The sequence below is a fragment of the Musca autumnalis genome, unplaced genomic scaffold (genome assembly GCF_047663935.1).
Source record: "Musca autumnalis isolate F117 unplaced genomic scaffold, ASM4766393v1 scaffold_3, whole genome shotgun sequence".
NCBI lineage: Eukaryota > Metazoa > Arthropoda > Insecta > Diptera > Muscidae > Musca > Musca autumnalis.
In genome coordinates, this window is record NW_027411866.1 from 204516586 (window position 1) to 204536254 (window position 19669).

Genomic DNA, 19669 nt, shown 5'->3' on the forward strand with positions numbered 1-19669 from the left:
ATTATATTACAAATCAATTTATTTGTTGTTTAGAAATGAGTTAAAAAATGATGCGATTTTTTTTGATGATGTAACAAATAAAGCACCCATACCACTTACTAGGTTCATAGACTCCTTCAGGCGCTACAGAAGAATTTTTGGTTTTTTAGATTTTTTGGATTATTTCGATTTTTTTGTTTTAGTAGCAGATTTGTAGCGGTTGATTTTTCGATTTTATATTTTTTTTTGTTTTGTTGGGTGAAGAAATAGTGGGTGTGTTGACCAATTATTTTTCGTTGATTTTTCAAAGGAAACACAAATTTTTAATTTATTTTGTGAAACATAAATGTTTGAAAATAAAAAAAAACAAGGGGAAAAGAAAAAAAGAAAAAATGTACATGAAATAATATAATTAATTAAACAATTTTTTGGTTTATGTTTTTGGTTTTACTATATAAAATTGAAGCTAGTTTTAGCAAAAGTTCGAGTTCAAGCCAAACATTTTGTTATTAAGGCCGAAATATGAGATGAATTGAGCTCACTGCTTTAATTAGAACATTTTTGAATTTTGCATTTGCTAAAATAAGCTTTAGAAAATATTTGGCTATATAAGAAAAAAAAAAGAAATATTAATACATAACTTCTATATATTTCCAATTCATTTATAATTATTTTAAATATTTGTATTATTTACAAATACTTGATTTCCAATTTATCTATATTTTTCAATTGATTTTTAGTCACGTTGTTTATCTAAGATTTTTTATTGGCTGTATACTAAGGGGCGTAGTTTTTTGGCTTGCTTTTTCTAAACTAAAGAACTTTCACATAAAAATTGTTTTTTTTTTTTTATAAAATTTTACAAAAACACAAATGATTATATTTGAAGACAGAAAAAAGATGCTAATGCAACTCAAAAATAAATATTTTCTCTAACTACTTAAATATTTAATTATTTATTTGAAAGAGAAGAATAAGAAAAAAATTATATATTTTGCTTTTACTAACTACTTGAGAGAAAAAAGGGATTATTTACAAACACCTTTTTTTGTAAAAAAATAATTATTTTTTTGCAAATTAAGAAAACCTATAACATTTTTGGTTTTAGTTGTAAAAAGCCAATTTTTAAATCAATAATTTGTTGTTATTTAAAATTTTCAGGTTTTAATTTTCATCCGCAAATTTCCCTTGTTTATTAGGTTTTTTATATGTAAAAATATGTATAGTATTTTGAATCAAAAAGAAAATTCCCTTCACCAAAAAATAATAAACATTTCTTTTTTAAAAACACATAATTTTTTTTTAAACTAAACTAATTTACATTAAAGTAATCCTCATTGTATATGGGAGTTCTTTTGGTATTTTTCTTTAAAATATACATAAAATTTATTTTTTAATATAATTTAAAAATAATTTACAATTTTTGTTTTGGATAGGGAGACAAGTAAAGATGTAAGAAAACCAGAAAATTGAAAATATCAAAAACGAAAAATAAATAGAATAAAAAAATTAATTATTTGCCACTCAAAATTACGAAAATTGCAGAGGAATCATATGATCAAAATGGAGCAATTATTTCACTGATTACGTTCTTCTCTTTGTCTGTACAATTTATGAAGTCAATAAAGAGCTTTTAAACGCAAGATGGAGAGAGGGATGGCGCAGTTATGATACAACACCTGGTCATCCAAATGCCCAACTGACTAACACTAATTTACTTGGAGTTGGTAATACCTTCGTATAATAACGACATCTATACCTCAAATTGAACATAGTTTTATAGTGATTGAATGAGAAACATACTTTTAGGCGAAATACATATGTATTCAAAGAAGATGGTCTACTTAGAAGATATGTGTAACTTAGGGGAATATTTATTTTTGGGTCTATGGAAATTCGTCGACAAAGGCTAAGGCTAAATTTGTGATAAATAACTACGCAATCTGGAGAGGAACGAAAGGGAGCAATAACCAAAATGGACCAATCAATCCAGTGATTACATTCTCGGCAATAAAGTTGTACACTTTATGAAGTCAATAATAAAGGTAATATAAGCCTATATAAGATGGTGGGTTCTATGGCGCAGTTATCATCCAATTCCAGGTCACCCAGAAAAGTCAAACGACTACCACCAATATACCTGTAGTGGGCAGATCTCCGAATACTCGCTCGAATTCCACTCGCGAGTGAAACTCTTTTCGAATTCGAGCAAGTTGAGGGGGATAACTTGCCCCGTTCCCACCGCCAAACAAAAACTTACCCTACCCCAAGTGGACTGATATAGTCTATATTTCCATCCTATACTGGACTGGATGAAATAATACGATGCGCAAAGCCTGCATCAATCAAAAACTGCCTGCGAGGATTATCTTGCGGATTTGCCATTTTGGTTGGTGCCGTCAGGGTTTCTTGGAGCTTTTAGGCCAATATCTCAGGAATTATTGACTTACTCCGGCAAAAAATTGTACCGTCCTAAAGCGAGGCACAAAAAAAACTTACTGAAAAAATTTTCAAAACGATCCGTGAGGAGCTCTTAAACTTCACTTTATCCGAATTTTGTGTGGGAGGTACTCGAAGGTGTGGACCGATACAATCCATATTCCAAACTGATACATGACTGGATGAAATAATACGATGTGCAAAGCCTGCACCAATCCGAAATTCCCTGCGAGGATTATCTTGCGGATTTGCCATTTTGGTTGGTGTCGTCAGGGTTTCTTGGAGTTTTTAAGCCAATATCTCAGGAAGTATGGACTTCCGCAAGAAAAAAATTGTACCGTCGTAAAGGGAGCCGCAAGGAAAATTTACTGAAAAAAATTGCAAAACCATTCGAGAGGAGCCCTTAAACTTCACTTTATCCGAATTTTGTGTGGGAAGTACCCGAAGGAGTGGACAGATATATTTCATATTCGAACCAGATCTATATCTGGAAGGAATAATATGATGTGCAAAGTTTTGACCAAATCGATTGCTCTCTTCGAGTTATCGTTCAGACCATTTTACAGAAAAATTTTGAACTTTTGTGGGGGAGGTACCAGAAGGAGTGGACCGATATGGTCCATCTTCGAACTTAAACTAAGTTTGGACACAATATTACGATACCCAAAATTTGAACTATTCGTGAGTTATCGTGCGCACAAGTATCAAAGTGTATATACCCTTCTAGCCTAAAGGCTGAGGGTGTAAAAATCGGACCCACAAAAAACTCCCACCTCCCCCCAAATTTTCACTCGCGAGTAAATCGGAGCTCTGGTAGTGGGTAATATTGTAGTACAATAAACTAATGACATCTATACTTCAAATTTAACATTGTTTGATAAGGATTAAATGTGGAGCATACTTTTAGGTAACATTGGATTATAGAAAATCATTGTAGATGTCTAAGGGTGACGATCTGTATTTTGTCATGGGCCTAGTCGCTGATGTGCCGTTGAAAAATGCGATGTGATATCCTGATCTTTCTAAATTCCTCACCTAAAGATCCAATAAGTATCTTGTTGAATGGTTAACAAAATCTTGATTATGGAACATGTGAAAGGGATGGGCAAACAATCGTTAGAATGCTTGGTATTAGGAGTGCACAAATATACTTAGATTTGGTACCTGTGATATTGGACAGTTTGCTGCCCCATCGATGAAATGCTTAGGTTATACGAATTGGAGAGTATGTGTGGACTCCAATTGGAATTGAAAATACTTTCGACACCTATACCCTAAGTCTTCAATGGTTTTGGACCCCAAGCATGTTTGGACGAAATCCGTTTTAGATAATTTGTAGTCGATTTTGACCTGTCAGTCCACATGTTTATCTCGCACGGTTCAACTTATATCAAGTTTGAAGATGGGCCCATCGATCCACGGCTTCGGCTGGATGGTGCGCACGAAAAATCTCGCACGAATTAACCAATTTGGTCCAAACTTAGATCGATTTCGAAGATGGACCATATCGTTCGATTGTAGTACATTTTGGCCTGTCCGTCCGCATGTCTATCTCGCAAGGGTCAACTTATATCAATTTTGAAGATGGGCCAATCGGTCGGCTGGATGATGCGCACTAAAACTCTCACACGAATCAACCAATTTGGACAAACTTAGATCGATTTCGATGATGGACCATACCGGTACGCTCCTTAGCGTATCTCTCCCTCAAAAGTTTATTTAATCCTGTTCGTACGTCCTCCCTCTTGCACGAATCAACCGATTTGGTCCAAACTTAGATCGATTTCGAAGATGGATATCGGTCTACACCTTTGGACACCTCCCCCACAGAAATTAAATGTTTTTCTTTAAAATTGTAGGCACCATAACTTTTGAAGGTGTAATCGAATTGGTCCAAACTTGACACAACGGTTTGAGTATGAGCTATGACGGTCAACTGCTTCGGGTGCAGTGCAGTTTAAAAACACGCCTCCGAAAATTTAGAAATTTTTACATCAGGTAGTCCTCACGGCCCTATTACGATGGTATATTTTTTTCCAGGTCCAGTCCAAACATTCTGAGAATTAGCACTGACCGCCCGTCTTTGAGTCTGGCACTATGATATTCAACGTAACTCTCGCACGGATCAAATGGGTTTTGTCAAAACTCGCAACATTTTGTTAAAATTTAATCGGTCCACTTCTTGGTACTTATCCCACAAAATGTCAATATTTTTCTAAAATGGCGCGAACGATAACATCGTAATATTTCTTCGAAGTATTTCATCGGTCAACTTCTTGGGATACCTCCTACACAAAATTTCAAATTATTTCGCAAAAGTCCAATTTAAGGCCATGTCTAGGATCGTTTTGACATTTTCTGCCAAGCATAAAATCTATTTTAGACAATTTGTAGTCGATTTTGACATGTCAGTCCACATGTCTATCTCGCGCGGGTCAACTTGTATCAAGTTTGAATATGGGCCAATTTGGTCAAACTTAGATCGATTTCGAAGATGGACCATATCGTTCGATTGTAGTCCATTTTGACTTTTTTGTTAGGGGAAGCCAATATTTCCTGAGATATTGGTCCTGAAATGTCCCAATAATAGCTTTGTTCCCGTACTTTTTAATAGTAAAACTCGTAAAACAGAGGAAGAGAGAAAAATTGTTGTCACACAAAAGTTTCTTCTAAAAGTTCGGGAACGCAAAAATGGAAAAAACGTCAAAAACGCTGGAACAAATGTCAAAGTCGGCATACCATCCAATCAGACGCCGGCATCCATGTTACTATTTTTTACACGCTCAAATTTGTCGAGTAAAAAGTTTTTAAAGAGAGCGTGATTCAGCGCCATTTTTGTTTAAAGAGAAGTGAACATTTTACAACTTTTTTTTTGTACGGGAACGTGTTTTCGGGTAAAATATGTAAAAGTCGTAAAAATTGTAAAAAGTTTTTAGTTCTGGAACAAAGCTAATATTTAGGGCTCCCCTCCTTCATACACCTTTCGCACTAAACTTTTAGTACTCTTTGTAGTCTTTTTTTACAACTCGATTTTTTTTTAATATTAATAATTTTATTTTATTTTATTATTTATTTATTTTATTTTATTTTAATTTATTTTATTTTATTTTAATTTATTTTATTTTATTTTATTTTATTTTATTTTATTTTATTTTATTTTATTTTATTTTATTTTATTTTATTTTATTTTATTTTATTTTATTTTATTTTATTTTATTTTATTTTATTTTATTTTATTTTATTTTATTTTATTTTATTTTATTTTATTTTATTTTATTTTATTTTATTTTATTTTATTTTATTTTATTTTATTTTATTTTATTTTATTTTATTTTATTTTATTTTATTTTATTTTATTTTATTTTATTTTATTTTATTTTATTTTATTTTATTTTATTTTATTTTATTTTATTTTATTTTATTTTATTTTATTTTATTTTATTTTTAGGTAGGCTGTGTTGATTGGGTATTTTAGAGGAACAATTAGACAAACAGTGGGCCTGATACCTACTCCCAGAAACGTCTAAAAATTTAAGCTGGAAACTTCCAAAACTTCTTTTGACACCTGCGAAAATGTTATTTCTTTTATAAATTAGGGAACTTTTCATAGGACGTTTGTTGTTGTTTGTTTTTTGTACAGTCATAAGGTGAGGGTATTTAGCTGTCAATAAAGACTTTAAATTTATTTTTTAAACAATTTTCTGGTTTTCTTTTAAAATCTTTACTTTTACAATAATTTTGGACAATTTTTTCTAAAAATAAACTTGATATAAATAATAAATATATATAAAAAATAATACTTACATCTTCGGCCATCGGTTATAACCTGTTCACAGTCATCAAATTTCTGTGTTATGGGACATTTATATAGGGCACCCGAATGATTGGTACCGGGCTGTAGATTTTTATCCAAGGGAGCGCCAACAAGAAGCCTAGAAAGAAAATAAAAAATAGAGCAAATAAATAAAAACTTCATTCATTTAAAAATCAATTTTCAAAAAGTTGGAAAAATAATGCATTAAAACAAAGTGGCCTCATTTTTATGGCTAAAAAGCAGCCGGTCAACTGTTTATTGTTATTGCAAGCTTTTTCCCCTACTCCTTCCATCCCAGTTTGGATAATCGCCATCAAAATGGGCAACATAATGAGGGGATTATTGCATATTTATTTCGGGAGGGGTCAGTCCCTTTGTTATTTGCTTGAGCCAAAACAGAGTGTGAATGGGCTCTGTTTTTGGCCTGACGTCTGTTTCAAATCACAGCAAACAAGCAATCCCACTTGAAACGATTAAAAGATAAAGAACGAAATCATGGCAGAAAAAAAGAGTGCAACAACTGACTCTCTGATGTTTGCTTTGGTGATGGACAAACATGTTGGCTTGAAATTTTGTAAAATTTTTGGAAAAGAAACACTTGTGAAAACAAGTTTGAAATATATATTGCTTTTTTGATACTCTGCAGACTCGCCTCAACGCCAACTGACTAAATATCCGACTATATAAACTGATGCTGTTGTTATTAAAAAAAAAAAACAACATTTTTATTGTACACATGTACGAATATGTTTTATTTTTGGGATTATTATTATTGGTGGATGGATATATTTGGGCGTATGAGAATGGCTAGCTGGTTGGCAGGTCGACGGCCGTCTGTTTGATTGGATTGCTTGGGCAAGTTTTGCCATTATAATGGATGGTTGCTGGTTGGTGCTTGGAATGTGTGGTAGTATATTGTTGTAGGCAATGCTGTGAAGCCCGGGCGACGATTACATTTGGGCTTAATGAATGGCCAATGCACTTTTGACAGTTGCCAAATACCAAAAGCATAACAGCAGTGTTACTGCTGTTGTCTATCATGGAACATATGCCACTCATGTGTCAGTGGAACCACGCAAACGCAACAATTTTTATTTTTCTTCTTTGTGGCCCAACATGTTACCCTTTTTTTGTGTGAGTAAATTGTGATCGCTTTTATATGGGAATTATAATGTAATTATTTTTCTTTTCTTTGATGAAATATCAATGGTTGTATAAAGTTGGGACATATCATGCTTACCCCCTACCCCTTCTTTTGGTTTTGTTTAATAGATGATGGTGTTTGGAATTAATTAACAAAAAGCAAGTGTAATTAATTATCTGGCCGCTCTAATTTCTATTATTATTTTGTGTGTGTGGTATTACCCATTTATTTTTTTATGTAACACCAATTTGACAACCATCATCATAATAAAATTCCAAAGAATTATGAGGTCTCAAAAAAATAAAATAAAAAAACATTGATATTGCCATTGTCATATTTGGAACATGAGTAAGTGTGAAATGACCACAAAAGGGTCACTGTCCAAGGGGTTTACGGAACTCATGCTATTAATTATAAAATTAGATTACAATTGTAAGTGGAGAATAGTCTTCTGTATTTTAGGTTTGCGTGAAACATCCCGCATTCTGACAAATGTCGTACAATTAAAATATTAAACCAAGGGATTTCTATGTTTGAAATACAGACATTTTTACACCAAGACTCAATTATATGGGACCTTATTTTTATTGTCGAGTCGGAATATCTTTTTGAATATTATTTGAAATCATTTATAAATAAGGTTTAAATATGTAGCATAAATTGTTCAGGAAATGCAGCAGAAATCACGGTTGGTGGTTTAACCATGTCCAACATATTTGTTATTCTTGTCAAGACATTTTCATAACAAACAGAAAGAAAAAAATGAAACCTTTTTCCGAATATTACCATCCAAAATGGCTGGTTTGACGGTATATTCAATATCAAATGAAAGAGGTTTGAAGGTGTCCTTATAAAATAAAGATTTGTGAGTGTGAAACCAAATGAGTTCGATGTTATCGGAGAGAGGATTGCAGGTGACATGAAAAACAAACTACACGAAATGAAAACGTTTGAGTGTCAAACCAAATAGTTTTGATGTTAATTGGAGGACAGTACTTACATACCTACCAGGATATTCTGTCATATTATTTATTTCTAAGTCTAGTCTAGTCAAACCAAATGAGTTCGATGTTATCAGAGAGTGATGTTTGATGTTACCGGGGAAAGGTTTGAAGGTGGCCTGACAATCAAACCACACGAAATAAATAACGTGTGAGTGTAAAGCCAAATAGCTTTGATGTTTGATGCCATATTATATATTTCTAAGTTTAATTAAAGTAATTTTCTTAATGTTCTGAACAAACCGAATAACACTTGGCAACACTTGGCGAAGAATATTAGACCCAGTTTGAAGAAAAAATGTAGGATTATCCTCAAGTTCGAATGGCACGATGGTCATTGTACGACATCAGCTAGAGGTTTATATAGTTTAAATAACTCAGGGCATGTAGCCTAAGTCACGATTGACGGTCATAAAATTCTATGTTCTTTTCAGGGTATTTTCATATTAAACTATTTCATATAACCTAGTTCCAAATAAAGCTATCAAACCTAAAAGGTTTGACGGTAATTTTAAAATCGAATCAAAGAGGTTAGTAGTTGGTGTGAGAATCAAACTATACAAAACAAATGGGTTTAAATATCAATTTAAGAGGATTTTTGATCGGTTTTTAACAATTAAATCAAATTGATTGTACCACAATTGTAGGCCTGTACACTCAGCTGTTTTTGCTCAGTGATATGCAACTTCATCAATGTCGTCGAGTTTGAACGGTATGTCGAACATTATACGACATCGCTAATAGGTTGAAAATGTTCTTGTCCGGGTATTACTTACTTACTTAGCTGGCCCATTACAGAACATTTGTTCCATATACCGAACTAAGAAAAGATCTCTCTGTTTAGTGCTTCGCTTTTTGGAATACCGCGCCTTGTCATCTCGTCATCCACTTGTTTGCGCCATCTATTCTTTGGCCTGCCAATTCTGCGTGCACCGCCATGTGGCTCGAATTTATACGCCTTTTTAGCGGGTTCATCATCGCTCATTCTTATTATATGGCCTAGCCAACGCAATCGCTGTATCTCGATACGTTTAACTATATTGATGTCGTTGTATAGCAGATACAGCTCGTGGTTCATACGACTTAGATATTCACCGTCAGATCGGTCCGTAGATCTTTCGAAGAATTTTTCTCTCAAACACGCCAAGCACTGCCTTATCTGCTTGCGCAAGTACCCAGGCTTCGGAACCATACATCAGCACGGGTAGTATCAGTGTTTTGTAAAGCGTTATTTTTGTTTGACGGGTTGTGGCTTTATTTCCAAAGTGCTTACTTAAGCCAAAGTAGCATCTGTTGGCCAATATAATTCTTCTTTTTTCACAACTGATGTCGTTTGTTGTGTTTACGGCGGTGCCGAGGTATACGAAGTATTTTACTACCTCAAAATTATAGGAAACAACTTCAACAGTTGGTCTGATCTCAATGGACGCATTGCGCGTCGACACCATAAACTTGGTCTTCTCACCGTTTACCGCCAGACCCACTTTAGCAGATTCTCTTTCGACATTCATAAAGGTATCAGTTACTTCTTTTACTGATCTATATCATCAGCATAAGCAAGTAACATGAGACTTGGTGTAGATTGTGCCACTTCTTTTGAAGTTTGCCTCTCGTATAATCTTTTCTAGCAGGATGTTGAAAAGATCACACGAACGGCTGTCTCCTTGCCTAAAACCTCTTTTGGTACAAAACTCTTCGGAGAGGTTCTTTCCTATTTTAACTGAGGACCTCGTGTCAGTTAAAGTCATTTTACAAAGCCGGATCAGCTTTGCGGGGATACCAAATTCATACATGCCTTTAAACGTAGCGGACTGTCGAAGGCTGCTTTTTAATCGACAAAAAGGTGGTAGGTGTCGATCTGCATCTCTTGGGTCTTCTCCAGGATTTGCTGCAGGGTAAATATCCGGTCAATGGTGGACTTGCCAGGTCTAAAGCCGCATTGGTATGGTCCAATTATTTCGTTGACCATGGGCTTTAGTCGTTCGCACAATATCCCTGACACTATCTTGTAGGCGATAGGAGAAGACTTATGCCCCTATAGTTGGAGCATAAAGTCTTATCTTCTTTCTTATGGACGGGACACAGGATGCTCAGGTTCCAATCGTCGGGTACGCGTTCTTCCTGCCAGATGGAACTAACTAGCTGATGCATACACCTTATCAGCGTGTCGCCTCCGTTTTTAAACAGCTCGGCTGGTAAGCCATCGGCTCCTGCTGCTTTATTATTCTTCAGCCGGTTGATTGCTCTTTTTACCTCATCTTGGCCGGGCGGTATACATTCTATACCATCTTCTGGCATTGGATCTGTGGTATCTTCGTCAACTTCACTACTATTGGATACCAACAGTTTGGAAAAATGTTCTTTCCATATCCTTAGCACACTTTCTGTATCAGTTACCAGATTTCCTTGCTGGTCTCTACAGGAGGATGTGCCAGTTCCAAAGCCATCAGTTTGATGTTTCACTCTTTGGTAGAATTTTCGGACTTCATTCTGTCTCCTGTACATCTCGATTTGTTCACACTCCCGCTTTTTCATCTCTCTCTTTTTCCTGCGTAAAAGATGTTTCTGCTCTCATCTTTTCTCCCGATACCTCTTTCGTGCGCTACGCGTTGCTACTGATTGTAAAGTAGCCGTATATGCCGCATTTTCCTCTTCGGTAGCAGCACGACACTCCTGGTCATACCATGGATTCCTTGGTGGAGGTCTCTGGTATCCAAGTACTGATTTTGCGGCTGTTTGCATCTAGGGAGGCAATGTTTGCCATTGTCGTGATATGTTATCGGGACGAGGAGTGCTTTGATTAAGCAGTTGAGCCAGTTGAGTGGAATATACTGTGGCTATCTGTTGTGATTGCAGCTTACCGATGTCCAACTTCCGTGTTGTATCTGTTCGCACTTTGTTTGCTACGTTTAATCTGGTACGTACCTTTGCTGCAACAAGGTAGTGGTCCGAGCCTATGTTTGCACTTCGGAACGATCGTACATCCAACACGTTTGATGCACGTCTTCCATCTATCACAACATGATCAATTTGATTTCTTGTTCTTTGATCTGGTGACAGCCAGGTGCCCTTATGAATATCGAGATACTTAAATCTGATACTGCTAACTACCATGTTTCTTGCAGCTGCAAAGTCTATCAGCCTCATACCATTGTCAGATGTTTCACTGTGGAGACTGAATTTCCCGACTGTTGGGCCAAAGATATTCTCCTTTCCAATTTTGGCATTAAAATCGCTTAGTATAATTTTAATGTTATGGGCAGCGCAACGGTCATAAGTTTCTTCTAAGCGCTCGTAAAATATATCTTTCGTCTGTTCGTCCTTGTCTTAAGTGGGAGCATGAGAGCAAATAAAACTGATGTTGAAGAATTTTGCTTTCAATCGAATTGTAGCAAGTCTTTAATTCACGGGCGTGAAGCTGGAGACCAGATGTTTTAACCTCCGACCAACTACAAATCCGCAACCAAACTCATGCCTTCTGTCATGGCAGCTATAATTAAGGGCGTCACCTGTGTTGTGGTGACGCCTTTCCCGTTCCATCGTATTTCCTGTATGGCAGTAATGTCGGCCTTGTACTTTTCTAGTACATCTGCCAGTGCGTAAAATGCATCTTCTCTACAAAGAGTGCGAACATTCCAGGTGCAGATTCGCAGATCATGGTCCTTAAAACGTTTGCGGGTTCGTCAACTTTAGAGGGGTTTGTTTTTCTTTTCTTTCGTTTTTTCATAGTAGGCTGTTCTTTCTAGGGGAGGGTTACTAACCCGACGCCCAAACCCATGTTGTAAACGTTCTTATGGGTGAACGCACGGCACATGTTTGCTCACTGCCTTTAACGGGTGTTAAAGGCAGTTCCCCAGGTGAAACCACGGGGAGTTCAGTGTACACTTGAGATGAAAGAGGGACCAAGATAAATCCTGGGCTTTGCCATGTTAAAGCCGGTCAGGACCGTTCCTTAGGATCTTCCATCCCCTACGTCACCCTCTTGTCCGGGTATTAAAAATTAAAAAAAGTCCGGGTATTAACATTTCAAATCGAAACAAATGTTTGATAAATACGTTGTTCCAAATATAACTATCAAGCCTAAGAGGATGGACGGGTAATTTCAATATCAAACCAAAGAGGTTTGAATGTGGTCTAAGAATCAAACCACACCAAACTAAGTTTTGATGCGTTCAAGGTAGTCCTTATGACTACCCAAAATCTAAAAAAGGATACGACGACCTATTGATATGGGCAGCTTGGCACAATGACTATCGAAAGGAATCACTACCAAAATTATGTCCAGTTCCATGGTGGACTATGTTGGTCAATTCCTTGAAGTACCTGCTCCACAAAAGGTCAACAATTTTTCCTCCTCAATTCCGTTTAGGACCACTTCTTGCATCGTATTGAAGTTTTTAAAGTAGGTAGTTGTGATCTTGACTAAAATATTTTAAATATTTAGTTTTTTTGCTGGGGGGAATCTAATACTTCGTGTGATATGATCCTAGAAAGTTCACAATATTTAGAGCCACTTCTCTTAAGAATATCCCAAAAGTATCGGAGACTGACTTTTATCATACCAAAGGACGCTTCTCTAATCTATTCCATCTTTAAGACATGCATCCACTTACGTTTCAGACGAGAGTATCAGCATATATCATATTTTCCGGTATTTTTTTCTCTATGGAAAATTCCAAATACCATTAAAGTAAATTCCTTTAATATCAAACTCATCAAATTATATCCAGTTCGCTGTTAAATTCCTCTTGTCCACACACAGAAAATGTGTCCAGTCAGCCAGCAGCAGCACCACCAACAGCATGCCATTAAATCATGGAATGACAGTAGAAGCATTTTTGATGTGGTTAACATGCGTGTTGCACCGCATTTCGCATGTTTTGCAGCCGGGAGAAGAAAGAGTTGAAGAATGAAAATTCAGACAAGCATTTGACGTTTTTGCATGTCATCTTGACAATTTGGCTGTTGTTATAATATGGGGTTGGCGTTTTTATTTTTCTTGTTGAATGGAAGAGTAAGCATTGAGTTCGCTATGAGTAAATGTGTTTAGAAAAGGATTTTGAATAATTATTTGGGGATTTGATGTTGGATATTAGAAGATTAGTTAATAACTTGTTAGGAAAAATAGTTTCAAATACAAGGTCATTCTTTGATTTAAAACCCCAATTGAGTTCGATAGCAGGTTTGATGATTTTAGGCTTTCAAACTACTTCTAGTTTGAAGAAGTTTGAAGATTTCCAGTTTTTGAAATATTCATAGTTTATAAATCCCTTCAGACTTCTTTCAGTTTGAAGAAGATTTGCACACTTCTGTCTTTCAAACTACTAGAAGTTTGAATAGCCGTTCAAACTAATAGGCTTTCATGCTACTTCTAGTTTGAAGATGTTTGAAGATTTCCAGTTTTCGAACTATTCATAGTTTATAAATCCCTTTCAGACTTCTTTCAGTTTGAAGAAGGTTTGAACACTTCTGGCTTTCAAACTACCAGAAGTTTGAAAGCCGTCCTACCTACTTTGAAGATTCCACATCTAGTTGGATGAAGTTTGAAGATTCTCACAAACTACTTCTGTTTTGAAAAAATTTACAAATATTTTTTTCTAATTACCTAATTAATGAAGTTTAAATGGCAGATGTCACGTGATTTTAGTCTTTCAAACTATTTCTAACTTAAAGTAGTTTGGAGATTTCCAGTATACCAACTAATCTGATTTTGAAGATGCAGTTACTCTTCTTCTAGTTTGAAGCAGGTTTGAACACTTCCAGCTTTCAATCTGTAAAAAATTTGAAGATCATTTCTAACTACTTACAAGATTATTTCAAACTACATCTAGTTGGATGAAGTTTGAAGATTCTCTCAAACTAATTGTGTGAATTCCCTTAAACTATTTCTAATTATAAGGAGTTTCAATTCATATTTATTCAGGTATGAAAAACTTAGGCTTTTAAATTACTTTTAGTTTGAAGAAATTTGAAGATACTCAGTATTCAAACTACTGGGAGTTTGAAGATGCTTTCAAACATCTTGGATTGAACACTTCTGATTTCCCAACTACTAAATTTTTAAGATTATTTCAAACTACTTGGAAGATTCTTTCAAACTACAAATAGATGGAATAAATTTGAAGATTGTCTCAAACTAATTCAGTGCAGAAGAGTAGAAACAAATTTTGAATTACCTCTAGTCTGAAAAAAGTGGAAGATCCGAAGAATTTCAGTTGTAATTTGATTATTTGATTCATTTGTAATTCAAATATTTCAATTTGTAATTTGTATTTTTCTATTTGTAAATCGAAGTTTTTCATTTGGAATTTCATGTGAACAAAGTTCAAATTACAAATGGAAAAATTCGAATTACGAATGAAATTAATTCGAATTACAAATGAAAAAATTCAAATAACAAATGAAATAATTCGAATATCAAATGGAATTCTCATATTACAAATGAAATAATTCGAATTCCAAATGAAATTCTCAAATTACAAATGAAATAATTCGAAATTCAATTGGAGTTCTCAAATTACAAGTGAAATGTTTCGAATTAAAAAGTGCAAAGATTCCTTCAAACTACTTTTAGTTCGAAGAAGTTTGAAGCTTCTCAACTTTCAAACTACTTCTGGTTTGAAGCTTTATTTGATACTTTGGCGTAAATTCACTTTTTTCTTTCATATTAAAACAATCTATCTCCATCCTTAGTGTAGGTGCCACCCAAGCAGTCACCCAACAACAGCTGCAGACTATAAAATCCTCATAGTCATCCTCGCCAATTTCCTCTTGTGTGTGTATGTTTGTTAAACCCTAGACATTTGACAACTTTTCAGGAGTGTAGTTAATTTGGAGTTTTTTTTTTGGATTTTTTTGGTCTGTCTTCTACTCATTTATTTTTTGTTTATTGTTTTACTGTAATTGTTTAAATGTTTATTGTGTTCCTGTTGTAGAAGAGATGGCAGTGGGTTGTTGTGCTCTTTGTTTGTTGACTTTAATGATGATGGGTAATTGAATTTTGTTAACTTTACCGGCAACTTTTGTACTCTGTTAATGGGATTTTGCGAAAGATTTACTTTAAATCGTAGGTGGCTTGACTTTTTGGCAAAGTTAAACGTTTTTTTTTGTTGAAAATTGCACAGTTGTAACCATTATCATCGACCTACAACATTTTCGTTGGCACAAAAATAATGAAAAACCTGGCGGCATCACACAATTGATTGCTGCAACATGTGTGGTTGGATGGATGTTGTTATGCATGTGTTGTGATGGGATAGGGAGTTTGATCCTAAAACTTTGATCCTTTGATTGTTTGGCAATAAATATGTTGTGGGTTTAAGGAAGAGATGATACTTCTTTATACTTCTTTGGCCAACATCTTAATTATATTATTTATTTTGGGAAATCTAAAGAGACAAATTGGAAGTAATGCGGATTGAAAAAAATCTAATAAATGTAACGATCCCCAAACCTCTAAATACCTGGGATGATATACATTTTTGCTACTCCGCAATTCAAAGTAAAACCCTTTTCCTGTCGTTTAATTCTCACGTTTTTTTCCTGAATGAATGAAAAATTACTTCACATAAATGTCCAACTGTTGTCCAATACAAATGGTTCCATTAAAATCCCATAGTTTTTAAACGCCACAGAATTCTCAAAATAACAATTTTCCATGTTAATGCTCAAGGCAATTACAACTACAAAAAAACACTTTATCAAAAAACCAAAAAAGGCAAAAAACAACCAGCCAGACAGATACGACAACATTTTTGGCGTCTGCTTCGCCATAGACATTTATTCAAATGTGGGCAATGTGTTAGGAGGAATGTCGCCAAAAAATAAAATCCGAATCTCAACATTAGCCAACCCAATGATCAAAAAGCAGTACTTCGCCGGCACACAGCCTGGGCATTACTTCATGCAAATGCCTGGCAGAATTCCCTTATTTTTTTGTCCTCCCCAACTCCCATTATAAATTAGTTTACATGCCAATGTTCCGCATAAAATATCTGCAACTGTTCTTCTTCTTCGTCGTGTTCTTCCTTTCAAAAAACATACAAATGTTGTAGATGGACTAGATTTGAATTGATTTTTGTTCTGTTCTCCTTATTCTTTTCCTGTTTAAGGCATTTGTGGCATCCCATAGGAACAAGAAAAAAGGCGAAACGACCAAAGCCTAGAATGGTGTTGATATCTGCTGTGCGCCGCCTAATGATTAAGTATCGACCATTTGGCAATGACAAAAGTTTGCCATGTTAACAAATTGAAATGAGTTTTAAGATTTCACTGGGATGGTTCTTCGTCGACCACAGAAAGTATGTCTGGGGTTGCATTGCTTGGGGAAGCTAAACTAAATTAATTTTATGTCCATGGCAGTTAGATGTTAATTACTGAACCGGCTGAAGAAAAGCTAGAAGGAAGATAAGGAGAGTAGTTGAAGTAATTCTCTGCCATACAAGTTAATTAGGTTCATTAGGAGGGGAATTCAGAGTTATCAAGAAAACAACAAATACTCGGCTAAAAACCCTTGACCCATGGATGGACAAATCCCTAATTTAAATAGTATACTAAAAAAAGAAGTTTTGGGAGTTTCTTGTGTAAATTTGTAGGCTTTGAAGCCGCATCTTGTAGATAAATGTTGGTTTTTTTCAGAAATATGTTGCAGCCACGTTAGAACCGCAACGTATTTTTTGTAAAAAAAAATTGTTGGAGCAACATCAAGCCCCCAAAGCGTGGATTTTTAAAGAATTTTGTTGCCGCAACATCAAGTCCTCACGCGTGTTTTTTAAAGAAATTTGTTACCGGATTTTTTAAGGAAATTTGTTGCCGCAACATCAAGTCGCTAAACGTGGATTTTTAAAGAAATTTGTTGCCGCAACATCAAGTCGCTAAACGTGAATTTTTAAAGAAATATGTTGCCGCAACATCATGTCGCTAAACGTGGATTTTTAAAGAAATTTGTTGCCGCAACATCAAGTTTCTAGACGTGGATTTTTTAAAGAAATTTGTTGCCGCAACATCAAGTTTCTAGACGTGGATTTTTTAAAGAAATTTGTTAAGGCAACATCAAGTCGCTAAACGTGGATTTTTTAAAGAAATTTGTTAAGGCAACATCAAGTCGCTAAACGTGGATTTTTTAAAGAAATTTGTTGCCGCAACATCAAGTTTCTAGACGTGGATTTTTTAAAGAAATTTGTTGCCGCAACATCAAGTTTCTAGACGTGGATTTTTTAAAGAAATTTGTTGCCGCAACATCAAGTTTCTAGACGTGGATTTTTTAAAGAAATTTGTTGCCGCAACATCAAGTTTCTAGACGTGGATTTTTTAAAGAAATTTGTTGCCGCAGCATCAAGTTTCTAGACGTGGATTTTTTAAAGAAATTTGTTACCGCAACATCAAGTTTCTAGACGTGGATTTTTTAAAGAAATTTGTTGCCGCAACATCAAGTTTCTAGACGTGGATTTTTTAAAGAAATTTGTTGCCGCAACATCAAGTTTCTAGACGTGGATTTTTTAAAGAAATTTGTTGCCGCAACATCAAGTTTCTAGACGTGGATTTTTTAAAAAAAATTTGTTGCCGCAACATCAAGTTTCTAGACGTGGATTTTTTAAAGAAATTTGTTGCCGCAACATCAAGTTTCTAGACGTGGATTTTTTAAAGAAATTTGTTGCCGCAACATCAAGCACCGAAACATGGATTTTTAAACAAATTGTTGCGGCAACATCAAGCACCGTAACGTGGATTTTTAAACAAATTGTTGCTGCAATGGCAAGCTTCAAAATGTGAATTTTTAAAGAAATTTGTTGCGGCAACATCCAGCAACAAAACGTGGATTTAAAAAAAAATTTTGCTGCAATGGCAAGCTTCAAAATGTAAATTTTTAAAGAAATCTTTTACCGCAACATAAAGTCGCTAAACGTGGATTTTTAAAGAAATTTGTTGCTGCAACATCAAGCCCCAAAACGTGGATTTTTTAAAGAAATTTGTTGCTGCAATATCAAGCCCCAAAACGTGGATTTTTTAAAGAAATTTGTTGCTGCAACATCAAGCCCCAAAACGTGGATTTTTTAAAGAAATTTTTTGCTGCAACATCAAGCCTCAAAACGTGGATTTTTAAATAAATTTGTTGCTGCAACATTAAGCCCCAAAACGTGGATTTTTTAAAGAAATTTGTTGCTGCAACATCAAGCTCCGAAACGTGGATTTTTTAAAGAAATTTGTTGCTGCAACATCAAGCCCCAAAACGTGGATTTTTAAATAAATTTGTTGCTGCAACATTAAGCCCCAAAGCGTGGATTTTTTAAAGAAATTTGTTGCTGCAACATCAAGCTCCGAAACGTGGATTTTTTAAAGAAATTTGTTGCTGCAACATCAAGTTTTTAGACGTGGATTTTTTAAACAAATTTGTTGCTGCAACATCAAGTCCCAAACACGTGGATTTTTTAAAGAGATTTGTTGCTGCAACATAAAGCCCAAAAACGTTGATTTTTTAAAGAAATTTGTTGCTGCAACCTAAAGACCAAAAACGTGAATTTTTTAAGAATTTTGTTGCTGCAACATAAGGTCCAAAAGCGTGGATTTTTTAAAGGAATTATTGCCGCAACATAAACACCAAAAACGTGAATTTTTTAAATAAATTGTTGCCGCAACATCAAGCCTCGAAACGTGGATTTTTAGGAAAAATTTTTTGCTGCAACATAAATCCCAAACACGTGGATATTTTTAAGAAATTTGTTGCTGCAACATAAAGCCCAAACACGTGGATTTTTAGAGAAATTTTTTGCTGCACATAAAGCCCAAACACGTGGATTTTTTAAAGAAATTTGTTGCTGCAACATAAGGCCCAAACACGTGGATTTTTTAAAGAAATTTGTTGCTGCAACATAAGGCCCAAACACGTGGATTTTTTAAAGAAATTTGTTGCTGCAACATAAGGCCCAAACACGTGGATTTTTTAAAGAAATTTGTTGCTGCAACATAAGGACCAAACACGTGGATTTTTTAAGGAAATTTGTTGCTGCAACATAAGGACCAAACACGTGGATTTTTTAAGGAAATTTGTTGCTGCAACATAAGGACCAAACACGTGGATTTTTTAAGGAAATTTGTTGCTGCAACATAAGGCCCAAACACGTGGATTTTTTTAAAAAATTTGTTGCTGCAACATAAGGCCCAAACACGTGGATTTTTTAAAGAAATTTGTTGCTGCAACATAAAGACCAAAAACATGGATTTTTTAAAGAAATTTTTTGCTGCAACACAAAGACCAAAAACATGAATTTTTTAAAGAAATCTTAAGCAATATGT

General features: G+C 34.8%; 1 protein-coding gene and 1 long non-coding RNA gene across 4 annotated transcripts in view; one reads left to right on the plus strand and one right to left on the minus strand.

The window, feature by feature from the left end:
* The window catches only part of LOC141398749 (uncharacterized), a 117216-nt gene that overhangs the window by 64027 nt on the left and 33520 nt on the right, over window positions 1-19669 (plus strand). The window lies entirely within an intron of this gene.
* The window catches only part of mew (multiple edematous wings), a 228825-nt gene that overhangs the window by 52134 nt on the left and 157022 nt on the right, over window positions 1-19669 (minus strand). The window contains exons 2-3 of one of the 3 annotated variants that reach the window (XM_073976367.1): window positions 6223-6350; window positions 100-123 (exon numbers count right to left, since the gene is read on the minus strand). In XM_073976367.1, the coding sequence (XP_073832468.1) occupies window positions 100-123; window positions 6223-6350 (152 nt within the window). Of the gene's footprint in view, window positions 1-92; window positions 124-6222; window positions 6351-19669 lie in introns of all 3 variants that reach the window. The other 2 variants (XM_073976369.1, XM_073976368.1) reach the window with 2 other exon arrangements.